At 41.7% G+C, this 24,910-nt stretch overlaps 1 protein-coding gene across 1 annotated transcript in view; it reads left to right on the forward strand.

The window, feature by feature from the left end:
• The window catches only part of APPBP2 (amyloid beta precursor protein binding protein 2), a 64,395-nt gene that overhangs the window by 27,848 nt on the left and 11,637 nt on the right, over positions 1-24,910 (forward strand). Inside the window, exons 4-10 of the mRNA XM_066262746.1 lie at positions 5,436-5,559; positions 7,177-7,345; positions 16,387-16,476; positions 20,025-20,092; positions 20,170-20,275; positions 20,981-21,105; positions 24,556-24,641. Coding sequence (XP_066118843.1) covers positions 5,436-5,559; positions 7,177-7,345; positions 16,387-16,476; positions 20,025-20,092; positions 20,170-20,275; positions 20,981-21,105; positions 24,556-24,641 — 768 coding nt within the window. The remainder of the gene's footprint in view (positions 1-5,435; positions 5,560-7,176; positions 7,346-16,386; positions 16,477-20,024; positions 20,093-20,169; positions 20,276-20,980; positions 21,106-24,555; positions 24,642-24,910) is intronic.

Genomic DNA, 24,910 nt, shown 5'->3' on the forward strand with positions numbered 1-24,910 from the left:
ATTATAGATTTACAGCCAATATCAAAATCAGGAAGTTGTTACTAGTGTACTAGACTATAGACCTCACTTAATTTTCACTGGTTTTTCCATCACATGCATAGTGTGCATGTATCTGTGCAGTTGATTCTGTGTAAGCATTCATATAACTGTCATTAATATCAGGATATAGGGCTGTTCCATTACCACAGACTACCTTTTATTATTAGCTTCTTAAATTAATGTGTGCATGATTTCTCTCTCTCTCTCTCTCAAGTACACATAATGACCAAAGAATGTCTCTAACAGTAAGGTGTTTGTGATCTTGATGAATGTAAGGTTAACATTCCTTTAGTCATAGTCATGTAAAAATCTGGGAGAAATTTAGTATCAAAGAATATGAAAGGCAGGCAGATTAATGTTCATTAAGATCCTATTATCACCACAGACACTTAACATTCTGACCATTGAAGTGAACCAGGTTGAAGAAATATCTTGGAGCCTGACCAGTTGGTGGCACAGTGGATAGAGTGTTAGACTGGAACTTGGAGGACCCACTTTTGAAACCCTGAGGTTGCTGGCTTGAGCGTGAGCTCACCAGCTTGAGCATGGGATCGCTAGTTTTGAGCTTGGGATCTTAGACATGACTGCATGGTTGCTGGGTTGAGCCCAAAGGCTTGAGCAAGGGGTCACTTGCTGTGCTATAGCCCCCTCAGTCAAGGTACATGTGAGAAAGCAATCAACGAACAACTAGAACAACTATGATGCCGTAATGAAGAATAGATGCTTCTCATCTCTTTCCCTTCTTGTTTCTCTGTCCCTATCTGTCCTTTTCTCTATCTCTCTCTCTCTCTGTCACACACACAAAAAGTATCTTGAAGAAGAACCAAGTCCTAGCAAACTCAGTTCTGTTATCAATCTTAATATTAAAATTACCAAAATAATGAAAAAGCTTTATACCAGAAATATGCTGTGATAGAAGTTTTTATACAATAGCTTTATTGAGATGTAGTTCACCTATCATGTAGTTCCCTGTTTAAGGTATCCAATTCAAAGATTTTTTTTTCTTTAATGTTTTATTGATTTTAGAGAAAGGAAGGGAGAGAGGGAGACAGGAACATTAATCTCTTTCTGTATGTGCCCTGACTGGGGATTGAACTGACACAACCTCTGCTCTTTGAGACAATGTTTTAACCAACTGAGCTATCAAAAGATTTTTTATGTGTATTTTCCTTCTTTTCCAAGTGAGAGGAGGGGAGATAGAGACAGACTCCCACATGCACTCCAGCTGGGATTCACCTGGAGCCATTTTTACAACTGCGTTATTTTTAGCATTTGAGGCAGAGGCTCCACGGTGCCATCCTCAGCACCCAGGGCTAATGCGCTCAAACCAATCAAGCTTGGCAGCAGGAGGTTGGAGGGTGGGGGGTGGAGAAGCAGACGGTTTCTTTTCCTGTGTGCCTAGACTGGGAATTGAACCCAACACATCCACATGCTGGGCCAACCAGCCAGGCCAAAAGTTTTTAATATTTACAGAGTTGTGAAAACATTACCACACTAAGTTGTAGGACATTGTCATCACCCCAAGAAGAAACCCATGCTTCCCTGGCCGGGAATCTGGGTCAGTTGGAATGTCATCCCAATGTGCCGAGGCTGTGGATTCCACTCCTGGTCAGGGCACACAAGAAAATCAACCAGTGAATACATAAATAAGTGGAGCAACAAATCAATGTTTTTCTCTCCCCCTCTCTCTAAAAAAAACCAAAAAAAAACCTGTTGCCATTGGCAGTCATTCTTCATTTCCTTCTGACACCTCTAGGCCTAGGCAACATTGGTTCACTTTCTGTCTCTGGATTTCCATGTCCTAGACATTTCATATAAAAGGACTTATAAAACATACGATTTTTGTGATTGGTTTGTTTCATTTAGGCTAATGTTTTCAAGGTCCATCCATGTTGTATAGAGATAGAATTTAACACAGTGTATAGAATTTCTAGTCCTGGCCGGTGGTTCAGTGTGTAGAGTATCAGCCCAGCGTATGGTCATCCTGGGTTTGTTTCCTCGTCAGGGTGCACAGGAGAAGTGATCATCTGCTTTTCCCCCCACACATACACACTCCTCTTCTTCCCCTCCCACAGCCAGTGGCTCGACTGGTTCAAGTGTGGCCCCAGGCGCTGAGGATAGCTGGTTGGTCAGAGCATAGACTTCAAGTGCTAAAAATAGAACAGTTGATTTCATAGACTGGGTTTGCTAGTTGGATCCTCGTAGGCACATTCAGGAATCTGCCTCACTATCTCCCCTCCTCTCATTACATAAAAAAAATAAAAAGAATATTTAAACAGGTGTAAGAACTGAAAAAGACAAAAAGGGAACACTTGGGTATTATGGACACAACTGCAAAAATCAACTACCACACGTAGGGCTTAGGGGACCAAGGGACAAGGTCAGAATTATTGAAATTTAAAAGCCTGATGAGGTGTCTCACAAAGCTGAGATGCTGCTAGGCTACAGGTGCCTCAGAGCTCTGAGAAGTGAAAAATGAGGCCTTTGGGTCTAGAATGTAGTCCTTCAGGAGCAGACCTGGCCGGCTGGCTGCCGTCATGTCTCTGACCTGAGTGCTGTGAATCCAGTTCTGCAAGTCCTAGAAAACTGCAACTGGAATTGGCTTACTGTAATGAATTGCTACTGCCAGAGTAAAGAGCATTACCCTGGGGCTTTGCTGTCAGCAGGGCCATTGCTGACAGAAACTGGAAGCAGACAGGAAGGAGTATCTCCTCCTCCCCTCCCGTTCTAGTGCCTCCTTTTGGTAGAGACTACAGGAGTGAGCTGGCAAAGCAGAAATCTGGAGTCCTATTACCAGGGTCATAAACAGAGTCTGAAAGGGTTGATTTGAAGCTGAGAAACAATAGCTTAATAACTGGTACAACACACAGTATTTTAAGATAGTGAGAAGGCAGCTTAGTATGAATATGTATAATAACATAGTATTCAGTAACTTGGTGAGGGACTTAAAATGTTCTAAAGCATACTTCTCTACAATTAAAATAGTATGTCTAATTATATGTAGCTTTATTTGTTTATTTTTCTGAAGTGAGAAGCAGGAATGCAGACAGACTCCTGCATGTGCCCAACCGGGATCCACCCGGCATGCCCACCAGGGGGCGATGCTTTGCCCATTTGGGGTGTTGCTCCGTTGCAGCCAAAGCCGTTCTAGCTCCTGAGGTGGAGGCCATGGAGCCATCCTCAGAGCCCAGGCCAACTTTGCTCCAATGGAGCCTTGGCTGCAGGAGGGGAAGAGAGACAGAAAGAGAAAGGAGAGGGGGAAGGGTGGAGAGGCAGATGGGCACCTCTCCTATGTGCCCTGGCCAGGAATTGAACCCAGGACTTCCACACACACAAGGCCATCACTCTCTACCGGTGAGCCAGCCAGCCAGGGCCTAATTATATGTAGCTTTAATTAACCATAAAGCATGGTTATAAGATAGATAGATAGATAGATAGATAGATAGATAGATAGATAGATACACACACACACATACACACACACACACACAGAAGGACAGATAGGAATAGACAGGAAGGGAGAGAGATGAAAAGTATCAATCCTTCGTTTTGGCTCCCTAATCTCCTTAGTTGGTCTGAATGCTTTCTCATATGTGCCTTTTCTGGGGAGCTACGGTAGAGCAAGTGACCCCTTGCTCAAGCCAGCGACCTTGGGCTACAAGCCAGTGACCTTGGGCTCAAGGCAGTGATCACAGGGTCATGTCTAAGATCCCATGCTCAGGACAGCGACACCACACTCAAGCTGGTAAGATCTCGCTCAAGCCGGATGAGCCTGCGCTCCAGCTGGCAACCTTGGGGTTTCAAACCTGGGGCCCTCCATGTCCTAACCTGACGCTCTATCCATTGCACCACCACCTAGTCAAGCTGATATTTTCTTGACTCAGAATTTATTGGAACTGTTAAAACTGTTGACATTATTTTAAATGTATTAAATTAGCCCTAGACTGGTAGCTCAGTTGTTTGGAGGGTTGTTCAATAAGCCAGAGTTGCTGGTTTGATCCCTGATCAGGACACATATGACAGGCAACCAGTGGGTGCATGGACAAGTAGAACAATAGATTGATGCTTATTTATCTCTCTTCCTTTTCCTTTCTCTCTAAAAACAATAAATAAAAATGTATTAAACTATTATGTGGGGTCAAGAGCCTGTAAATATGGTCCTGGCCCATTGGCTCAGTGGTAGAGCATTGGCCTGGAGTGTGGATGTCCTGGGTTCAATTTCTGGTCAGGGCACACAGGAGAAGCAACCATCTGTTTCTCCACCATTCCTCCTCCCCTTTTCTCTCTCTCTTTCTGTCCCCATCTCCATCTTTATCTCTCTTCGCCTCCCATAGCCATGGCTCAATTGGTTCAAGCTAGTTGCCCTCAGGCACTGAGGTTGGCTCCCCAGCCTCCACCTCAGGTACTAAAAATGGCCCAGTTGCTGAGCAACGGAGCAACAGCCCTAGATGTGCAGAGCATCACCCCCTAATAGGCTTGCCAAGTGGATCCCAGTTGAGGTGCATGCAGGAATCTGTCTCTCTGCCCCCCCCCAAAAAAAAAACTGCCTCTAAAAATATGCATAATAGTCTAAGGAAACTATGCCCAGTGCTATTGGAGGAAAGTAATTTAATTACATGCTAAAAAAAGTGAGATAAGCAGGCACCTTTTATTTGTGTATCCTCAGTGGTGTGTTGCTTATATTCTAAGAAGATTTAAGTTTATTCAGATTTTTTTTTTTTTGTATTTTTCTGAAGTTGGAAACAGGGAGGCAGTCAGACAAACTCCCGCATGCGCCCGACCACGATCCACCTGGCATGCCCACCAGGGGACAATGCTCTGCCCATCTGGGGCGTTGCTCTGTTGCAACCAGAGCCGTCCTCAGCGCCCAGGCCAACTCTGCTCCAATGGAGCCTTGGCTGCGGCAGGGGAAGAGAGAGACAGAGAGGAAGGAGAGTGGGAGGAGTGGAGAAGCAGATGGGCGCTTCTCCTGTGTGCCCTGGCCAGGAATCAAACTCGGGACTCCAGTACGCCAGGCCAACGCTCTGCCACTGAGCCAACTGGCCAGGGCCTATTCAGATTTCTTTATCTTCTTTGAGTTTATGTGTGGAGAGATTAAAGTTATGTGTATCCTACAAGATAAAAATATTAGAATTATTGAATATAGTGGCTAGTTAACTGGAGTATTCTTAGAGGGTTAATATTTTTGACTCTTTATTTAAGGTCTCAACTTGGATCTATTTCCTTTAGTTTGATTTTTTTTTTTTTAATTTCACAATTTGTATCTATTTTGAGCTAAACATAGGACTTTAATATTATGGGGTTTTCCATGTTAGCTATATTCATTATAAACATTGCATTTTAGCTTTCAAGTGGTTTATTAACACCTAAAGTTACTGGTCTGTCTTGTCCTTTAGGTGGGTTTCTTTCCGATGCTGGCTGGTACAGTGATGCTGAGAAAGTTTTTCTGTCCTGCCTTCAGTTGTGTACTCTACATGATGAGATGCTTCATTGGTTTCGTGCAGTAGAATGTTGTGTGAGGTAAGTTGAAACAGATCTTACAATTACATGCTATAATGGTACTTAGTGGCTTTTATGGTTTTAATTCTTCAAAGTGTGTGTTACCATTCTAATCAACCTCTGAGGTAGTATTTACACTATTCAGAATTTCATGTGTCTGGCCTCCTCCTCTCTCATCCCCAAAATATAGTTAACTTGCTATCGTTATCTTAGAGTTTTTAAATTTGATTTTTTAATTCATTGTGTTCACATGGTTTCAGATATAAGCTTAGAGTTGAATATTAGGAACCAGTCTGTGTATATATATTTTTGCTTTGTCAGAGAACTTGTTTGTTCATTCCTTCAACAGATATTTATTGAATGCCTAGTATATACCAGAAACTGTGGAAAGCATTGGATGCTAAGAAAAGAAATGTAGTATTTCTTGGGTGTTATTATCTTTCTTTTTTTTTAGCGAGAGAAACAGAGAAGGACAGGTAGGGACAGACAGACAGGAAGGGAGAGAGATGAGAAGCATCAATTTTTCATTAGTTGTTCACTGATTGCTTTCTCATATGTGCCTTGACCAGGGGACTCCAGAAGAGTGAGTGACCCCAACTTGTTCAAGCTAGTGACCTTGGCCTCAAGCCAGCGACCCCATGCTCAAGCTGACAATTTCAGGTTTTTGAACCTCGGTCCTCTGCGTCTCAGTCCGATGCTCTATCCACTGCACCACCACCTGGTCAGGCTTTGGAGTTAATTTTTTTAACCCCTGCCCTGTCTACACTTTTAGAATTATGCGTGACAAGATTTTTTTACTTATAAATATTTTCTTTAAAAATGTTTTATAAGATGTACTTAAAGGAAAGGCAAACAAATCTAGAAGTAATTCTGCATTTATTGTCCTTATTTTTTCTGCACACTTAACATTTTTAGCTATTTTCATATAGTTTTCTCTACCCCAGTTTTTTTTGTGTGTGTGAGAGAAACGGGAAGGAGAGAGATGAGAAATATCAACTTGTAGTTGTAGTACTTTAGTTGTTTATTGATTGCTTTCTCATATGTGCCTTGACTGGGGGCTCCAGCCAACCCAGTGACCCCATGCTCAAACCAGCGGCCATGGGGTCATGTGACCCCATGCTCCAGCCAGTGACCTCACACTCGAGCCATATCAGCCTGCATTCAAACCAACAACCTCTGGGTTTCAAACCTGGGTCCTCAGTGTCCCAGGTCGACACTCTATCCACTGCGCCACCACCTATTCAGGCAGTAATAGTATTTCATGTTTTTATTATCATTTTCTTCTAAAATTTTTATAATGAGACTGCACTACTTTTGGATTTGGAACACAAAGGGTCAAGTGTTAGATGTAGCTAGATGTAGTATGTGCTGAGTGCACAAAGTATACAAAATATTTAGAGAAGATAAGTAATCAAAGTTCGATAAGATTAATCCTCTGTAGCTTTTTGGGAAGACGATATACTTCATGTGCATTAATTAATGCCAGTTTGGACCAGATAGCTGTTTTCCAATGCCACCTCATTTCTTGTATCTAGTTACTTTATCTTCTTTGGGTGCTACATAATGATGTGTAAGAGGTTATAGGTCAATGATGCTGGAAATATTAAAAATGGAGGAATGTTATTTGTGATTTTGCAGGTTGCTTCATGTGCGAAATGGAAACTGTAAATATCATTTGGGTGAAGAAACTTTTAAGTTAGCTCAGACTTACATGGATAAACTCTCAAAACATGGCCAGCAAGCAAACAAAGCTGCACTCTATGGAGAACTGTGTGCACTTCTGTTTGCAAAAAGTCACTATGATGAGGTGAGCATTTCACTCTGACCAGTGAGTATAAAACAGAGTATAAATGGTATACTTTTTCTATTTGTCTTACTAGATCTCATTTTCACATTAGGTTTACTTAAAGCGGTGCACATTTATAATGGAATATTTTAAATCAGGCAAAACATGGATTTTAAACATAAACATACATGATTTAGAGCCTGTTTTTGTTTGTTTATTTTATTGTTTTTGTATTTTTCTGAAGTAAGAAGCAGGGAGGCAAAGAGACAGACTCCCACATGTGCAAGACTGGAATCCACCCGGATGCCCACTAGGGGGCGATGCTCTGCCTATCTGGGCTGTTGCTCCATTGTGACCTGAGAGATTCCAGCGCCTGAGGCGGAGGCCATAGAGCCATCCTCAGCGCCTAGGCTAACTTTGCTCCAGTGGAGCCTTGACTGCGGGAAGGGAAGAGAGGGACAGAGAGAAAGGAGAGGGGCAAGGGTGGAGAAGCAGATGGGCGCCTGTCCTGTGTGCCCTGACCAGAAATCTAAACCAAGAGTTCCACACACCGGGCCGATGCTCTACCACTGAGCCAACTGTCCAGGGCCTTGTTTTTGTTTTTAATTTGACTAGATGTATTTCTGCCTAAATTATTTTGATGGATATACTCTGCTAAATAAACCTTTAGTAGATGCTATTTATAGGATGTGTAGCTCTGGGTCAGCTCTCATAATTTGAAAGATTAATTTCACTGGAAAGCTAGATTTTATTTATACTTTCTTGCATTGTTTTGCTTTTTCCTTCTCCTTACGAGAAAGGTAGCTTCACTCCTGGCTTTGAACTACAAAATTATTGCTTTAGTGGTAATGAATACGTAGCTGAGATGTGATCTGTGTATTAACTTGGTTGCTTTATTTATGAAAGAATATTGTAATTATTTCATACTGTCAGCTGTCATTTAGCTTTCATATTTTAAAATTATTTCTAGATTTTTGCTACATTAATAAAAATATATATTACATATTTATAGTTACAAATAGGAACAAAACTAGAAGATTTTAGCATAATTATAAAGTGATATGCAACTCCAGTGCTCATCTTGTTTTTAATATCTCTTATAAGAAGGAATTGAACCCATTTCTAAAAATCTAAAAAAAAAATCTAATCCTTATTAGCATGTATGCAATTTCTCAGGTGGTTTATGTATGTTCTTCTGATTATTTTTGATGTTGGACTCCTGTGTCTGCTGAATTACTTTTGTTGGTGCATTATTTTGCTGCCGCTTGTGTGTAGTATGTGTTTCATAGTTTATCGACCCAGGTATAGAACTTGGAACCTTTCTATAGTTTTTTTTTTTTGCACGCACAAGAGAGGGACAGAGACAGACAGATAGGAAGGGAGAGAGATGAGAAGCGTCAACTCAGAGTTGCGTCACTTTAGTTGTTCATTGATTGCTTCTTATACGTGCCTTGACCAGGGGGCTTCAGTGACCCCTTGCTGAAGCCAGTGACCTTGGGCTTCAAGCAAACTTCCATGGGATCATGTCTGTGTACCCATGCTCAAGCCGGCGACCCCATGTTCAACCTGGATATCCTACACTCAGGCTGGTGACCTCCAGAGGTTTCCAACCTGGGTCCTTAGCATCCAACATTGACTCTTTATCCACGTGCCAGCACTGGTCAGGCATCCATTTCTATAATTTTTTTTTTTTTTAATTTTAGTGAGAGGGGAGGAGGCAGAGACAGATTCCTGCATGCACCCCAACCAGGATCCACCTGGCAAGCCCACCAGGAGGCGATGCTCTGCCCATTTTGTGTGTTGCCTTGTTGCAACCGCTGCCTTTTTTTTTTTTTTTTGTATTTTTCTGAAGCTAGAAACGGGGAGAGACAGTCAGACAGACTCCCGCATGCACCCGACCGGGATCCACCCGACACGCCCACCAGGGGGCGATGCTCTCCCCTCCGGGGCGTCGCTCTGCCGCGACCAGAGCCACGCCCGGGGCAGAGGCCAAGGAGCCATCCCCAGTGCCCGGGCCATCTTTGCTCCAATGGAGCCTTGGCTGCAGGAGGGGAAGAGAGAGACAGAGAGGAAGGAGAGGGGGAGGGGTGGAGAAGCAGATGTGCGCTTCTCCTGTGTGCCCTGGCCAGGAATCGAACCTGGGACTTCTGCACGCCAGGCCGACGCTCTACCACTGAGCCAACCGGCCAGGGCCCCGCTGCCATTTTTTATCATCTGAGGCAGAGGCCATGGAGCCATCTTCACTCCCTGAGGCCATCTCGCTCGAGCCAATTGAGCCGTGGATGCAGGAGTGAAAGAACCAGAGAGAGAGAGAAGGGGGAGGGGTAGAGAAACACGTGGTCACTTCTCCTATGTGCCCTGACTGGGAATCGAACCCAGGACATTCACACACTGACCGATGCTTTACCACTGAGCCAACCAGAAAGGGCCTTTTCTATAATTTTTATATATTAAAAACAACTCCAGCCTGACCTGTGGTGGCACAGTGGATAAAATGTCGACCTGGAAATGCTGAGGTTGCCAGTTCGAAACCCTGGGGGCTTGCCTGGTCAAGGCACATATGGGAGTTGATGCTTCCAGCTCCTCCCCCCTTCTCTCTCTCTGTCTCTCTCTCCTTTCTCTCTCTCTCTTGTCCCTCTCTCTCTCCTCTCTAAAAATGAATTTTAAAAAAATATTTTAAAAAATAATAAAAATAACTCCATTCCTAGAAGACTTTTGTGTGAATAGCCTAATTTATTGGAAATGAGAGAGGTAAAAAAGTATAGTTTAGTATTAGAAATGCATATCTTTTATATTTATTTATTTGTTTGTTTTAAGTGTGGGGGGGGACAGACAGTACAGACAGATGAGAAGCATCAGCTTTTAGTTGCAGTGCCTTTGTTGTTCATTGACTGCTTTCTCATATGTGCCTTGACTGTGGGTGGGGGATGCTCCAGTCAAGTCAGTTACCTTGGGCTTCAAGCTAGTGACCTTTGTGTTCAAGTCAGTGACCATGGGATCATGCCTGTGAGCCCATACTCAAGCTGGTTGAGCCCACATTAAAGCTGGTAACCTTGGGGTTTAGAACCTGGGTACACAGCATCCCAGGCCAACACTATTCCCTATGCCACCTCCTGGTCAGACTAATTTTTATTAAGTGAGAGGCAGGGAGGCAGACTCTCACATGCACTTCACTTGGCAGTCTCCCTACTGGACAATGCTCTGCCCATCTGGGGCCGTTGCTCTGTTGCTCAGCAATTGAGCTATTTTAGTGCCCAAGATAAAGCCATGGAGCCATCCTTTAGCACCCAGGACCAACTTGCTTGAACCAATCGAGTCATGGTTGCAAGAGGAGAAAGGGAGAGAGGCGGGACGGGAGGGGTGGAGAAGCAGATGATCACTTCTCCTGTGTGCCCTGACTGGAAATCAAACCCTGGATATCCACATGTCAGGCTGACACTCTATCACTGAGCCAACCAGCTAGGGTCAGAAATGCCTATCTTTAAAGCTCTTAAGCCTGACCAGGTGTTGCTGCCGTAGATAATCAGCCTGGGATCCAGAGGATCTAGGTTTGAAACTGAGGTCACTGGCTTGAGTGTGGGGTTGCTGGCTTCAGTGTAAGATCATAGTTATGACCCCACAGTTGCTGGCTTGAGCAAGGGGTCAGTCGCTCTGCAGTAGCCTCCTACTCAACGCACATATGAGAAAGCAATCAATGAACAATGAAGGTGCCGCAATGAAGAATTGATACTTCTCATCTCCTCCCTTCCTGTTTGATTCTATCTGTCCCTCTTTCTGTCTCTCTCTCTTTCTCTGTCTCTCTCACAAAAAGAAAGGAAGGAAAGGAGGGAGGGAGGGGAAGAGGAAGGGAATGGGAAAAGGAAAGGGAAAGGAAAGAAAGAAAGAAAAGAAAGCTCTTCAGGTGCCCCACCATCTTTTTGTATCTCTACATAGGAACTCAGCTATGTCTGGTGCCTCTTTGATCGTTTCTAGTTTTACATACTGCCCTCTAGAACAGTAGTCCCCAACCCCCAGGCCGCGGACCGGTACCGGTCCACAGAGAAAGAATAAATAACTTACATTATTTCCATATTATTTATATTTAAGTCTGAACGATTTTTTATTTATTTATTTATTATTATTTTTTTTTACAAAGACAGAGAGTGAGTCAGAGAGAGAGGGATAGACAGGCAGAAATGGAGAGATGAGAAGCATCAATCATTAGTTTTTCATTGCTTGTTGCAACACTTCAGTTGTTCATTGATTGCTTTCTCATATGTGCCTTGACCGCAGGCCTTCAGCAGACCGAGTAACCCCTTGCTCAAGCCAGCGACCTTGGGTCCAAGCTGGTGAGCTTTTGCTCAAACCAGATGAGCCCGCGCTCAAGCTGGGTACCTCGGGGTCTCGAACCTGGGTCCTCCGCATCCCAGTCCGACGCTCTATCCACTGCGCCACCGCCTGGTCAGGCTGTTTTATTTTTTTTTAATGATCAGATTCCCTCTGTTACATTCGTCTAAGACTCACTCTTGACGCTTGTCTTGGTCACGTGATACATTTATCCATCCCACCCTAAAGGCCGGTCCGTTAAAATATTTTCTGACATTAAACCGGTCCGTGGCCTAGAAAAGGTTGGGGACCACTGCTCTAGAACTTTACATCTTTCTTTCTATTACATATAGTGATTCACATCTTGCCTTTTACTCCCGTATTCAGCCCAGGCCCATCTAATTTTTGAGAAAGAGAAAGAGGGTGAAGTGCATCAACTCGTAGTTGGTTTCACTTTAGTTGTATGTTGAGCTTCTCATATGTCCCTTGACCACAGCGCAGCAATGTGCCCTTACTCAAGCCAGTGAACTTGGGCTTTTCATGCCAGACACCTTTGGGCTCAAGCTGGTGAGCTTTGGGATAGTGTGGACAGTTCCCCAGCTCAAGCCATTGATCTCATGCTGATGAGCCCATACCAGTGACCTCAGGGTTTCGAACCTGTGACCTCAGCATTCCAGGTTGACACTTTATCCACTGTGCCACCATCATTCAGGCTCCAGGCCCATATTAACGTAGCTAGACCCACTAGTGTATTCAGTGGAACAAAGTACCTTTTTTTTTTTTTGATTAATTTTAATGGGGTGACATTGATGAAATTGTCTTTCGTCACCTTCTAACTGATTTTCTTTGTGCTCCTCCCCTCCCCAACCCCCTTTCTCTCCTCCCCCCACTCTGTAACCCCAACACTGTTGTCTATGTCTCTGAGTCTCATTTTTATGTCCCACCTATGTATGGAATCATATAGTTCTTAGTTTTTTCTGATTTTCTTATTTCGCTCAGTATAATGTTATCAAGGTCCATCCATGTTGTAAAAGATCCGATGTCATCATTTCTTATGGCTGAGTAGTATTCCATAGTATATATATCAAAGCTTTATAATCCACTCATCCTCTGACGGACACTTGGGCTGTTTCCAGATCTTTGCTATTGTGATCTTTGCTGCCATAAACATGGGGGTGCATTTCTCCTTTTCAAACAGTGCTATGGTGTTCTTGGGGTATATTCCTAACAGTGGTATAGCTGAGTCAAAAGGCAGTTCAATTTTTAATTTCTTGAGGAATCTCCATACTGTTTTCCACAGTGGCTGCACCAGTCTGCATTCCCACCAGCAGTGCAGGAGGGTTCCCTTTTCTCTGGGTCCTCGCCAGCACTTATTCTGTGTTGTTCTGTTGATGAGCGCCATTCTGACTGGTGTGAGGTGATATCTCATTGTGGTTTTAATTTGCATTTCTCTAATCATTAGTGATGTTGAGCATTTTTCATATGCCTATTGGCCACCTGTGTGTCCTCTTTGGAGAAGTGTCTATTCATTTCTTTTGTCCATTTTTGGATTTGGATTGTTTGTCTTCCTGGTATTAAGTTTTACAAGTTCTTTATAAATTTTGGTTATTAACCCCTTATCAGACGCATTGTCAAATATATTCTCCCATTGTGTAGTTTGTCTTTTTATTCTGTTCTTATTGTCTTTAGCTGTGCAGAAGCTTTTTAGTTTGATAAAGTCCCATTGTTTATCCTGTCTTTTGTTTCACTTGCCTGTGGAGACAAATCAGCAAATATATTGCTGCGAGAGATGTCAGAGAGCTTACTGCCTATGTTTTCTTCTAAGATGCTTATGGTTTTACGGCTTACATTTAAGTCTGTTGTCCATTTTGAGTTTCTTTTTGTGAATGGTGTAAGTTGGTGATCTAGTTTCATTTTTTTGCAGGTAGCTATCCAATTTTCCCAACACTATTTGTTGAAGAGGCTGTCTTTACTCCAATGTATGCTCTTACCTCCTTTGTCAAATATCAGTTGTCCATAAAAGTGTGGGTTTATTTCTGGGTTCTCAGTTCCGTTCCATTGATCTTTCTGCCTGTTCTTATGCCAGTACCAGGGTGTTTTGAGTACAATGGCCTTATAATATAACTTGATATCCGGAAGTGTGATACCTCCCGCTTTATTCTTCCTTTTCAAGATTGCTGAGGCTATTCGTGTTCTCTTTTGGTTCCATATAAATTTTTGGAATATGTGTTCTATATCTTTGAAGTAAATCATTGGCATTTTAATCGGTATTGCATCGAATTTATAAATTGCTTTAGGTAATATAGACATTTTAATGATGTTTATTCTTCCTAACCATGAGCACAGTATATGCCTCCACTTGTTTGTATCTTCCCTGATCTCTTTTATCAATGTTTTATAATTTTCCGAGTACAAGTCTTTAATCTCCGGGGTTAAATTTATTCCTAGGTACTTTATTTTTTTGGTTGCAATGGTGACGGGGATTGTTTCCTTAATTTCTCTTTCTGACACAAAGTACCTTTTATTTATCAGTTTCTACTTTTTTTTTTTTATTAGGAAGTTACTATTTAACTGACATTTTTTTTCTACATTTGGATTGAGGGTTCACACTGTGCCTTATTCATGTTGTTTGTAACTCCCAGCACATTCATGAGGAATGTTTTTAGATAATTCTGATAGTTTATTCTTTTTAACTATAAATAAACTCATAAGTGATATCTATATAAAGTACACAGTTCAGCCCTGGCTGGTTGGTTAGCCCAGCGTGTGGATGTCCTGGGATCGATTCCCCATCAAGGCACACAGGAGAAGCAACCATCAGCTTCTCCATCCTTCCCCCTCTCTTTTCTCTCTATCTTTCTATCTCTTCCTTTCCTGTAACCATGGCTTGGTTGGAGCAAATTGGCCCCAGGCACTGATGATGGCTCCATGGCCTCACCTCAGGTGCTAAAGCTCGGTTGTCAAGCAACAGAACAGTGGCCCTAGATGGGCAGAGTATTGCTCCATAGGGGGCTTGCCAGGTGTGGATCCTGGTATGGGTACATGCGGGAGTCTTTCTGCCTCCACACTTCTCACTTAAGGAAAAAAAGTGAAAAAAAGAAAATACAGAACTCTTGAGGATAGTTTGCTGAATTATTGCCATATTCTGATATCAGTCAGGGTAAGCTAGGCTGTGCTGAGGTAATATCAATCCTAAAGTAGCGGTGACCTAAAATAATAAAAGTTTATTTTATGCTCATTCGACAGCCTGTCTTTGACCATCTCTGTCGCTCTGCTTAACATTATGTCTACACTATGCTCAGAACCCCTTGTGGTAAAGCAGTTTATATCTAGAACATTGGAGGTGGTTCTTTCTGTCTTAGAACCTGCCTTTTAGCAGAGCCAAAAAGCGTTATGGGGAAGTACTACTAGCTCTAACAACTGTCTCCCAGTAAAAATACATTTCACTTCTGCTCATATTTTAATTGGCCAAGGGAAATCACATGATTATTTTCCTCTTTAATGTGGAAGGGAAATATATCCGTCCCCAGTGAGGGGCAGTAAATGTATTTGAAAACAGTGTTACAGTCTACCACAGTTCTAAATATTTTAGTTTATTACTCTAGAACAAAATCAGCTCAATCACTATGTTATAAACAAATAGGTTTTTTGGCCTAAATCACATATATTTTACTTTTGTTTCAAAATTGCTTCTGAAAGCTACACCTTTGGAATAGAAGAGAAGGAAACTTGCAGAGGAAAACAAATGTTTCTTTTCTAATACTTTCTAATTTGTCTTTCATTCCTTGTGATCCTTTCATAATATTTTGTTTTTTTGAGGCTATTCTTACTATCCAAAATAATTATGCTTTTTTTCCCCTCCCACTAAGCACTAGGAGAGGAGGATCTTTGTGTGTGTATGTGTGTCAGAGAGAGGGACAGATAGGGACAGACAGGAAATGGGAGATATGAGAAGCATCAATTCTTTGTTGCTGCTCCTTAGTTGTTCATTGATTGCTTCCTCGTATGTGCCTTGATCGAGGGGGTACAGCAGACTGAGTAACCCCTTGCTCGAGCCAGAGGCCTTGGGCTCAAGCTGGTGAGCCTTGCTCATGCCAGATGAGTCCGCACTCAAGCTGATGACCTCGGGGTTTCAAACTTGGGTCCTCTGCATCCCAGCCTGACGCTCTATCCACTGCGCCACCACCTGGTCAGCTGAGAGGAGTATCATTTTATGTTTCGTTCCCCAGTAGATACCTAGATGGTAGCACACTGCCTGGCACTTAACCTCTTCACATTTCAGTTTTCCACAGTATTACTACATATTTTTAGGGCTGTGGTATTAAGTAAATGTGTTAATGCACATAAATAAACACCCAATTAAGTTATAAAATAGTAAGCATTACAAGTAGTGGGAAGAAAAGTACAGGAAACCTACCCAGGACCGAAACCTGAGAGACAAAATAGATGGGCTAAGAGGTTGGAGGAAAGAAAAATGTATTCCAAGGCAGAGGGAACAGTATATCCAAAAGCTTCTGAGCAAGAGAGAAGAGAACATGCCTCTTGATTTCTTGAGTATATGTCTCATATCAAAAGAAAAATGAAACATACTTTCAAGTAAACTTAGCCTTAGAAAATTTTAAGTGTAAATATTTCATGTGTATTCTTATTTAAGTACTTGAAAGCTTACAGGGAAAAGTCACAATTATTTCATTGATTATTGTCATTTTGATTTATTATTGTTTTTGTTCTTCTGTATATGTATATATATATTTTAGGCTTACAAATGGTGCATTGAGGCAATGAAAGAAATCACACCAGGCTTACCAGTGAAAGTGGTGGTGGATGTTTTAAGACAAGCTTCTAAGGTGAGCATAATGTTAAAATTGTTAAGTTGAAAGTATGATTTAGCAAGCTTTAAATTTTAATTAATCTGTTATTTTACAAATTAAGTATTGTACAGTCCAAGGACTAACAAGGTCTATTTTCTAAGTTTCTGTTGTCAGTTTTAAAATTTGCTTTCTAGCCTGACCAGGCAGTGGCAAAGTGGATAGAGCATCGGCCTGGGACGCTGAGGACCCAGTTTTGAAACCCCAAAGTTGCCAGGTTGAGTATGGTCTCACCAGCTTGAGGGCGGAGTCACCAGTTTGAGCTTGGGATCATGGACATGACCCCAAGGTGGCTGGTTTGAGCAAGGGTCATTGGCTCATCTGGAGCCCTTCGGTCAAGGCACATATGAGAAAGCAATCAATGAACAATTAAGGTGCCACAACTATGAGTTGATGCTTGTCATTTCTGCCCCTTCCTGTCTGTCCTTGTCTGTCTCTCTCTCTGACTAAAAGAAAAAAAAATTGTTTTATAAAACTGTCACATATAAGCTTTAGTTTTACTAGACCCAGAAAACCTGTGAAAATGTTCATTTTCATAATTCAGCTCTCTAAAGTACAGATCGAAATAATATTTTGATACTATTCAGCTTGAATTTGGTCTTGTTTTCTTTAAACCTTTATAATAACCTGAATTCTGTATGCCATAGTTACATGGGCTTTAGTCACTTTTCTCCTAAAGGATAGTCTTGTATTAAAACATTTGCTCATGCCTGACCTGTGATGGTGCAGTGGATAAAATGTCAACCTGGAATGCTGAGGTTGCCAGTTTAAAACCCTGGGCTTGCCTGGTCAAGGCACATATGGGAGTTCATGCTTCCTGCTCCTCCGCTTCTCTCTCTCTCTCTCTCCTCTCTAAAATAAGTAAAGTTTTTTTCTTTTAGTTTGTTTTTTTTAGCTAGAGGGACAGAGAGAGAGACAGACAGACAGGAAGGGAGAGAGAGAGAGATGAAAAGCATCAATTCTTCATTGCGGCACCTGAATAGTTCGATTGCTTTCTCATATGTGCCTTGACTGGGGGGCTCCAGCTGAGCCAGTGACCCCTTGCTCAAGCCAGCAACCTTGGGCTCAAACCAGCAACCATGGGGTCATATCTGTGATTCTACACTCAAGCCAGTGACCCTGTGCTCAAGTTGGATGAGCCCTCGCTCAAGCTGGTGACCTCGGGGTTTTGAACCTGGTTCCTCTGTATTCCAGGCTCATGCTCTATCCACTGCATCACTGTCTGGTAAGACAATAAATAAAGTCTTAAAAATAAAAATACTTTGCTCATAATATTGCTCTCTCTCAGTACGACAGCTTTCAGTATTTTTCCTGGTGGGCAGTACTTATTTGATTTTTTCTTCAGTTTCTTTTTATTCTGTAAATAAATACATTAACTCTTTGAGGCCAGTTAGTAATATTTGATGTACATTTCAAATGTACTATTTATACCCAGAAATTTTTTTATTTGATTTTTATTTTTTTGATAGAGACAGAGTCAGAGAGACAGATAGGGACAGACAGGAAGGGAGTGAGATGAGAAGCATCAGTTATTTGTTGCAGCTCCTTAGTTGTTCATTGATTACATTCTCATATGTGCCTTGACCGGGGAGTGGGGGGCTAAGCAGAGCAACTGACCCCTTGCTCAAGCCAGAAACCTTGGGCTTCAAGCCAACAACCTTTGGGTTTAAGCCAGTGACCATGGGGTCATGTTTATGATCCCACACTGAAGCCAGCGACCCCATGCTCAAGCTGGTGGGCCTTGCACTCAAGCCGACAACCACAGAGTTTTGAACCTGGGTCCTCTGTGTCCCAGTTCGACATTCTGTCCACTGCACCATGCCTGGTCAGGCCCCAGAGATTTTTAAGCTTTGAGTATTTCATTTTGGTTGATTTTACTTAAGGAAATTTCAATTAGATGAAAGATTCTAAAACTGTAGATTTAAGATAGTCTAAGATTTCTGTTAGATTTACTTAGATAATTTAAGAGGAAATAAATGGCATAAGTATTCAGGTTATCAGACTAGAAGGATATTAATGTTTTTAATGAACTTAAAACATTGATATACATTTAATATAAAGTCAACTGAATATATGTGCAAGATTTCTATTTTTATGTGCAAATAATATTTAGAGTTTAAAAACTACTGGCTAGCTTGAACAGTCGGTGGTGCAGTGGATAGAACGTTGGCCTGGGACACAGAGTACCCAAATTTGAAACCCCAAGGTCACCAGCTAAAGCACGGGCTTGAGCACCGGCTCACCAGCTTGAGCATGCGGTCTCTGGCTTGAGCATGAGATCATAGACATCACCCCATGGTCACTGGCTTGAAGCCCAAGGTCACTTGTTTGAACAAGGGGTCAATTACTCTATTGTAGCCCCCTGGTTAGGCACATATGAGAAAGCAATCAATGAAAAACTAACATACTGCAATGAAGAATTGATGCTTCTCATCTCTCTCCTTCCAGTTTGTCTGTCTCTATCTGTCCCTCTTTATCTCTTGCAAAAACAAAACCCAAAAAACCACTGGCTATTCTCCAAAGTTTTTTTTTTCTTTTCCAAGTGAGAGGAAGGGAGATAGACTCCTGTGTATGCCGCGACCAGGAACCACCCAGCAAACCCCCTCTGTGGCTGATGCTCTCTGCCCATCTGGAGCCATGCTCACAACCAAGCTATTTTTAGTGCCTGAGATAGAGGCTCTAAGAAGTCATTCTTATGGCTCGGAGCTGATGCAGTCAAACCATTCAAGGCATTGATATAGGAAAGGGAGAGAGAGAAAGGGGAAGAAGGAAGGGAAAGATGGAGGAGGGATGGAGAAGCAGATAGTTGCTTCTCCTGTGTGCCCTGAGCGAGAATCAAACCCGGGACATCCACATGCTGAGCTTATGCTCTACTACTGAGCAAACCAGCTAAGGCCTCAAAATGTTTAAGAATAGGAAAACCCAAAATTCTGTGCATTTCATAAATGTTAGATATAAATTACAAAATAGTTGTAAGCCACACTGGAACTAGAATATAAATAAGTACCTTAGAAAATAACATGGTGAGCCTTTCCCCCACTATTTTGTTTTAATAATATGAAAAGATGGGAGTATACCAACTTTGTAAGGTAACTTTGTTCAATAAGTTTTATATTGAGCATGGCTGTCAAAAAAATTTTTTAAAGATTTTTATTAATTGATTTTAGAAATAGAAGAGAGGGAAAATGTGGGCGGAGGGAGCAGGAAGTATCAACTCATAGTAGTTGCTTCTTGTATATGCATTGACCAGGCAAGCCCAGGGTTTTAACAGGTAACCTCAGCATTCCAGGTTAACACTTTATTCAACTGCATCACCACACATCCAGGTGGCTGTCAAAATTTTAACTTTGTAAATTCCCAGGATATATATAGATCTGTTTATAATATAATTTTCAAGATGGAAGAAATTACTAATAGGATACTTCTTATGTTTGATGATGCTTTTTTTTATCCATATGGTTAGACTATATAAACTATACTTATTTTAACACACAGAATTATTAAATAATTTTTCACTTTATCTTTAGGCTTGTGTTGTAAAACGTGAATTTAAGAAGGCAGAACAGTTAATTAAACATGCGGTGTATTTGGCACGGTAGGTGATTATTAAAAATACAATTTCAAATTATCTGTCTCTACTTTATATCCTAATCATTTTGTATCTTTTTATAGAGATCATTTTGGATCCAAGCACCCAAAATATTCTGATACACTGCTAGATTATGGATTCTACTTACTCAACGTAGATAATATCTGTCAGTCTGTTGCAATTTATCAGGTATGTTAATAGTTAAACATTTTACATTTTTTTCTTTCAATGTAAATTGATTTGCTGACCTATACTTGTTTGCAATGTATAAAGTACTCTAAAAACATAACTTTCTAAGCACTTCCTCATATATAGCACACCATTATTTTACTAAAAATACCAAGAAAACTTAAAAATTAATGTTTAAGGAATTAAAGAGAATCATCCAGGAAAAGCCTTATTGGATTGTGGGCTCATATTGAAGAGTTCTCTTCCATTTTTATGTGTCCAGATGATGGCTTGTCTGTGTTGTTGATTTAGCACAAGTATTATAACTAACTTTGTAATATCAAGTAGGGTCAGTAGCAGTTACTATAGGCCTTATCTGAGTCATTCTCAAGTAAAGGATATGTTATGCCATTGTTCTGGACAAGGTATCCTTGATTTTATAGTTTACTTGTGAAGAGGGACAGAGAGAAAAACACTGATGGGATTCTCAAGATATGAATGGTTTTTATTTTTAAGCATTGCCTTCTGAGTCATCTCATCTTTAGAAAATCAACCTTTAGGAATCTTTTATGTTCTATCATGTTTTAAATACAGCAGGACTTTTCCTTCAAAACTGAAGGGATTGAGTATATAGAATATATATTTAAATTACTAGGATGCTTAATTAACTGGATAGTGGTTTCTAAGGACATATAGTATTATCAGTTATTTTGATGACTCTTTCAGGCAGCCCTTGACATTCGGCAGTCAGTGTTTGGTGGCAAAAATATCCATGTAGCAACAGCTCATGAAGACTTGGCTTATTCTTCATATGTTCACCAGTATAGCTCTGGGAAATTTGACAATGCGCTGTAAGTTCCATGTTTTGTTTTTATTGAAGAATTAAATGCTGTTGCTATTGTTTTGTTTTTCCTAATACAATAATTTTTAATGTAGATTATAGATTAATTTTGTCTTGGTGGAGCTTTAACATGTTGCTAAAAATGTTCTTGACATATTTTAAAACAATAACTATAAGCCATTCATTTGGAGTTTATGTGGTTTAATATTGAGTCTTGTATATCTTCATATAGAATGTAACATCTTTTTTGTGTGTGTGTGTTACAGAGACAGATAGACAAATAGGGACAGACAGGAAAGGAAAGAGATGAGAAGCATCAATTCTTTGTTGTGGCACCTTTGTTGGTCACTGATTGCTTTCTCATATGTGCCTTGACCAGGGGGCCACATCAGACCAGGTGACCCCTTGCTGAAGCCAGTGACTTTGGGCTCAAGCTGGTGAGCCTTGCTCAAACCAGATGAGCCTACGCTCAAGTCAGCAACATCGGGGTTTCAAACCTGGGTCCTTCATCACCCATTCTGATGCTCTATTCACTGTGCCACTGCCTGATCAGGCATAATGTAACTTATCTTTTGAATATTTACTTTAATAATAATTTTTCTTTGAGTAATACAGTAGTAACTTCTGGCTAAATGGCAGGCTTAACCTAAAAATTTCTTGCTCAAGACACAGAAATACTGCATAAAACAATTATCCTTTTTAGTTTTTGTTTTGTTTTGTTTTTGTTTTTAGTTTTTTCATTGATTTGAGAGAGAGAGAAAGGGAGGGGGTTGGAAGGGAGAGAGAGAAAGAGAAGCATCAACTCGTTCCACATAGTTGTCCCATTTTGTTGTGCACTCATTGATTGCTTCTTATACATGCCCTCAACCGGGGATCAAACCCATGACCTCAGCAGACTGGGATGACATGCTATCTTTTGAGCCACCAGGCAAGGGCCAACAAGTATCTTATTTTTTTATTTTTTTTTTTCCCGAAGTTAGAAGCGGGGAGGCAGTCAGACAGACTCCCACATGCACCCGACCAGGATCCACCCAGCATGCCCACCAGGGGGCAATGCTCTGCCCATCTGGATTATTGCTCCATTGCACTGGAGCCATCCTGGTACCTGAGGCAGAGGCCATGGAGCCATCTTCATCACCTAGGCCAGCTTTGCTCCAGTGCAGCCTTGGCTGTGGGATGGGAAGAGAGAGGTAGAGAGAAAGGTGAGAGGTGGAGAAGCAGATGGGCACTTCTCCTGTGTGCCCTGACTGGGAATCGAACCTGGGACTTCCACATGCCAGGCTGATTCTCTACACTGAGCCAACCAGCCAGGGCCCCAACAAGTATCTTTTAAAATGTATACAACTGGCCCTGGCCGGTTGGCTCAGCGGTAGAGCGTCAGCCTGGCGTGTGGGGGACCCGGGTTCGATTCCCGGCCAGGGCACATAGGAGAAGCGCCCATTTGCTTCTCCACCCCCAACCCCTCCTTCCTCTCTGCCTCTCTCTTCCCCTCCCGCAGCCAAGGCTCCATTGGAGCAAAGATGGCCCGGGTGCTGGGGATGGCTCCTTGGCCTCTGCCCCAGGCGCTAGAGTGGCTCTGGTCTCGGCAGAGCGACGCCCCGGAGGGGCAGAGCATCGCCCCCTGGTGGGCAGAGCTTCGCCCCTGGTGGGCGTGCCAGGTGGATCCCGGTCGGGCGCATGCGGGAGTCTGTCTGCCTATCTCTCCCCGTTTCCAGCTTCAGAAAAATACAAAAAAAAAAATAATAATTAAAAAAATAAAATAAAATAAAATGTATACAACTATCTTGCAAAAGAGAGGAAATCTTCACAGGCCAATAATGACCAACATCCAACCTATGTGTAACTGCTCTGGGGTGGTAGGAAAGCTTACAAGTTTCTATAATGTCAGTTGAACCAACAATCCTGGGTTTAAGAGACAAAGCATTTAATCCACAGAAAGCTGTGTGTTAAATTGAACCCCACACAGGAAGCCAGGATCCGGGTTACCCCTCAGGGGAAGAGTAGAGTAGGGAGGAAAATTGTGTATTGGCAAGAGAGATGACAGGGAAACCTCCAGACATGTAGCACTCTTGTGTTTGGCAATCATGCATGCAGAAAACCCCAAACTGAGAAAAAGATTGAAAGGCACTCTGATACAATTTTCTGGGGTACCTTTCAGGAGAAAATATAAAACTCTTAGAAATAATTAACCCTCAACCTAAATCATATAGACCTCCCATAGATCTAGCTCAACCTAAAATGAACCCACCATTTAAAAAAACTAAAAATAAGTAGAGAAACATTTCCTTGTGAGTGAGAGTTAGCAGACATAATGAACAAGATTAGTTCCCTGAAAATGTCATTTAAAACTTCTGGGTTTGGTTGATTTAATAAAGTATTCTTAAATGACTAAAGATATAAAATGGGTTGGCAAACTATAGCATGCAGGCAAAGTAAAGTTATTTTGGAACATAGAATGCTGCTCCACTCATGTATTGTCTGGCTGCTTTCATGTTATAACAGAGTTTGAGTAGCTGGGACAGAGTGTGTGGTCCACACAACCTGAAGTATTTGCTATCTGCCCTGGCCAGATAGTTTGGTTGCCAAGAGCATAATTTGCATATTCAGAAAACTGTTAGGCCTGTGTAACTGAAGATAGAAGAGAGGGTTGTTTTTGAAAATGGTAGGAGAGGCCCTGGCCGGTTGGCTCAGTGGTAGGCCGTTGCCCTGGCGTGCAAGAGTCCTGGGTTCGATTCCCGGCCAGGGCACACAGGAGAAGTGCCCATCTGCTTCTCTACCCCTCCTCTCCTTCCTCTGTGTCTCTCTCTTCCCTTCCCGCAGCCAAGGCTCCATTGGAACAAAGTTGGCCCGGGCACTGGGGATGGCTCTATGGCCTCTGCCTCAGGTGCTAGAATGGCTCTGGATATAACAGAGCAATGCCTCAGATGGGCAGAGCATCATCCCCTGATGGGCATGCCGGGTGGATCCCGGTCGGGCACATGCGGGAGTCTGTCTGACTGCCTCCCCGTTTCCAACTTCAGAAAAATACAAAAAAAAAAGAAAAGAAAAGAAAAAAAAATGGTAGGAGATGACGTTAGAGTCGTAGCCCAGTAAAAGATGGTTTTGAACCTTGTAGGCTTTAATGACAACTTCACAGTTTTTTCTGAGGTAGATGGAAATCCATTGGATATTAAAATTTCATTTCACAAGCAGATGAAAATTTAATTGAATGAAAAACTTGTTCTTAGAAACAACTTGTATTAGAAATTCTATCAGTAGTGTTTTTTAAATGCCTAAGCCAAATGTAACTGAAAAGAAATATCAGAATATATTTATCTGTGTTGCTCATTTCTGTTTAAATGGTAAACTGAAGGTTTTATTTTGATAACCCATTGTTGAAGGGAGGGAGGGGAAGAAGGCGGCCTGAGAGGGAAGGGGGAGGGGAGAAAGAAATGCCAGAATGTATCTATCTGTATTGCAGATTTCATGCAGAAAGAGCTATTGGTATCATTACCCACATCCTACCTGAAGATCATCTTCTTTTGGCTTCTTCAAAGAGGGTGAAAGGTACCCTTTGTAATTCAGTCTCTAGTATCTATCTATTTATCTATTTATCTATCTATCTATTTTTTTTAGATTGCTTTAGCTGTCAATTTTTTTTTTTCTTTTTTCCGCTGCCAGTTTTAATAGATTTCTATGTCTGGTCCCTGATAGTTTTTAATTGGTGACATATAATTGTTATTTCGTCAGAGGTAGTCCTTAGAATTAGACTATACAGTACCTTTATATTACTAAGGTAAACTGATTGACTGATTTAAAGTATTTGCCTGCAACTT

This window comes from Saccopteryx bilineata, chromosome 2 (genome assembly GCF_036850765.1).
Source record: "Saccopteryx bilineata isolate mSacBil1 chromosome 2, mSacBil1_pri_phased_curated, whole genome shotgun sequence".
NCBI lineage: Eukaryota > Metazoa > Chordata > Mammalia > Chiroptera > Emballonuridae > Saccopteryx > Saccopteryx bilineata.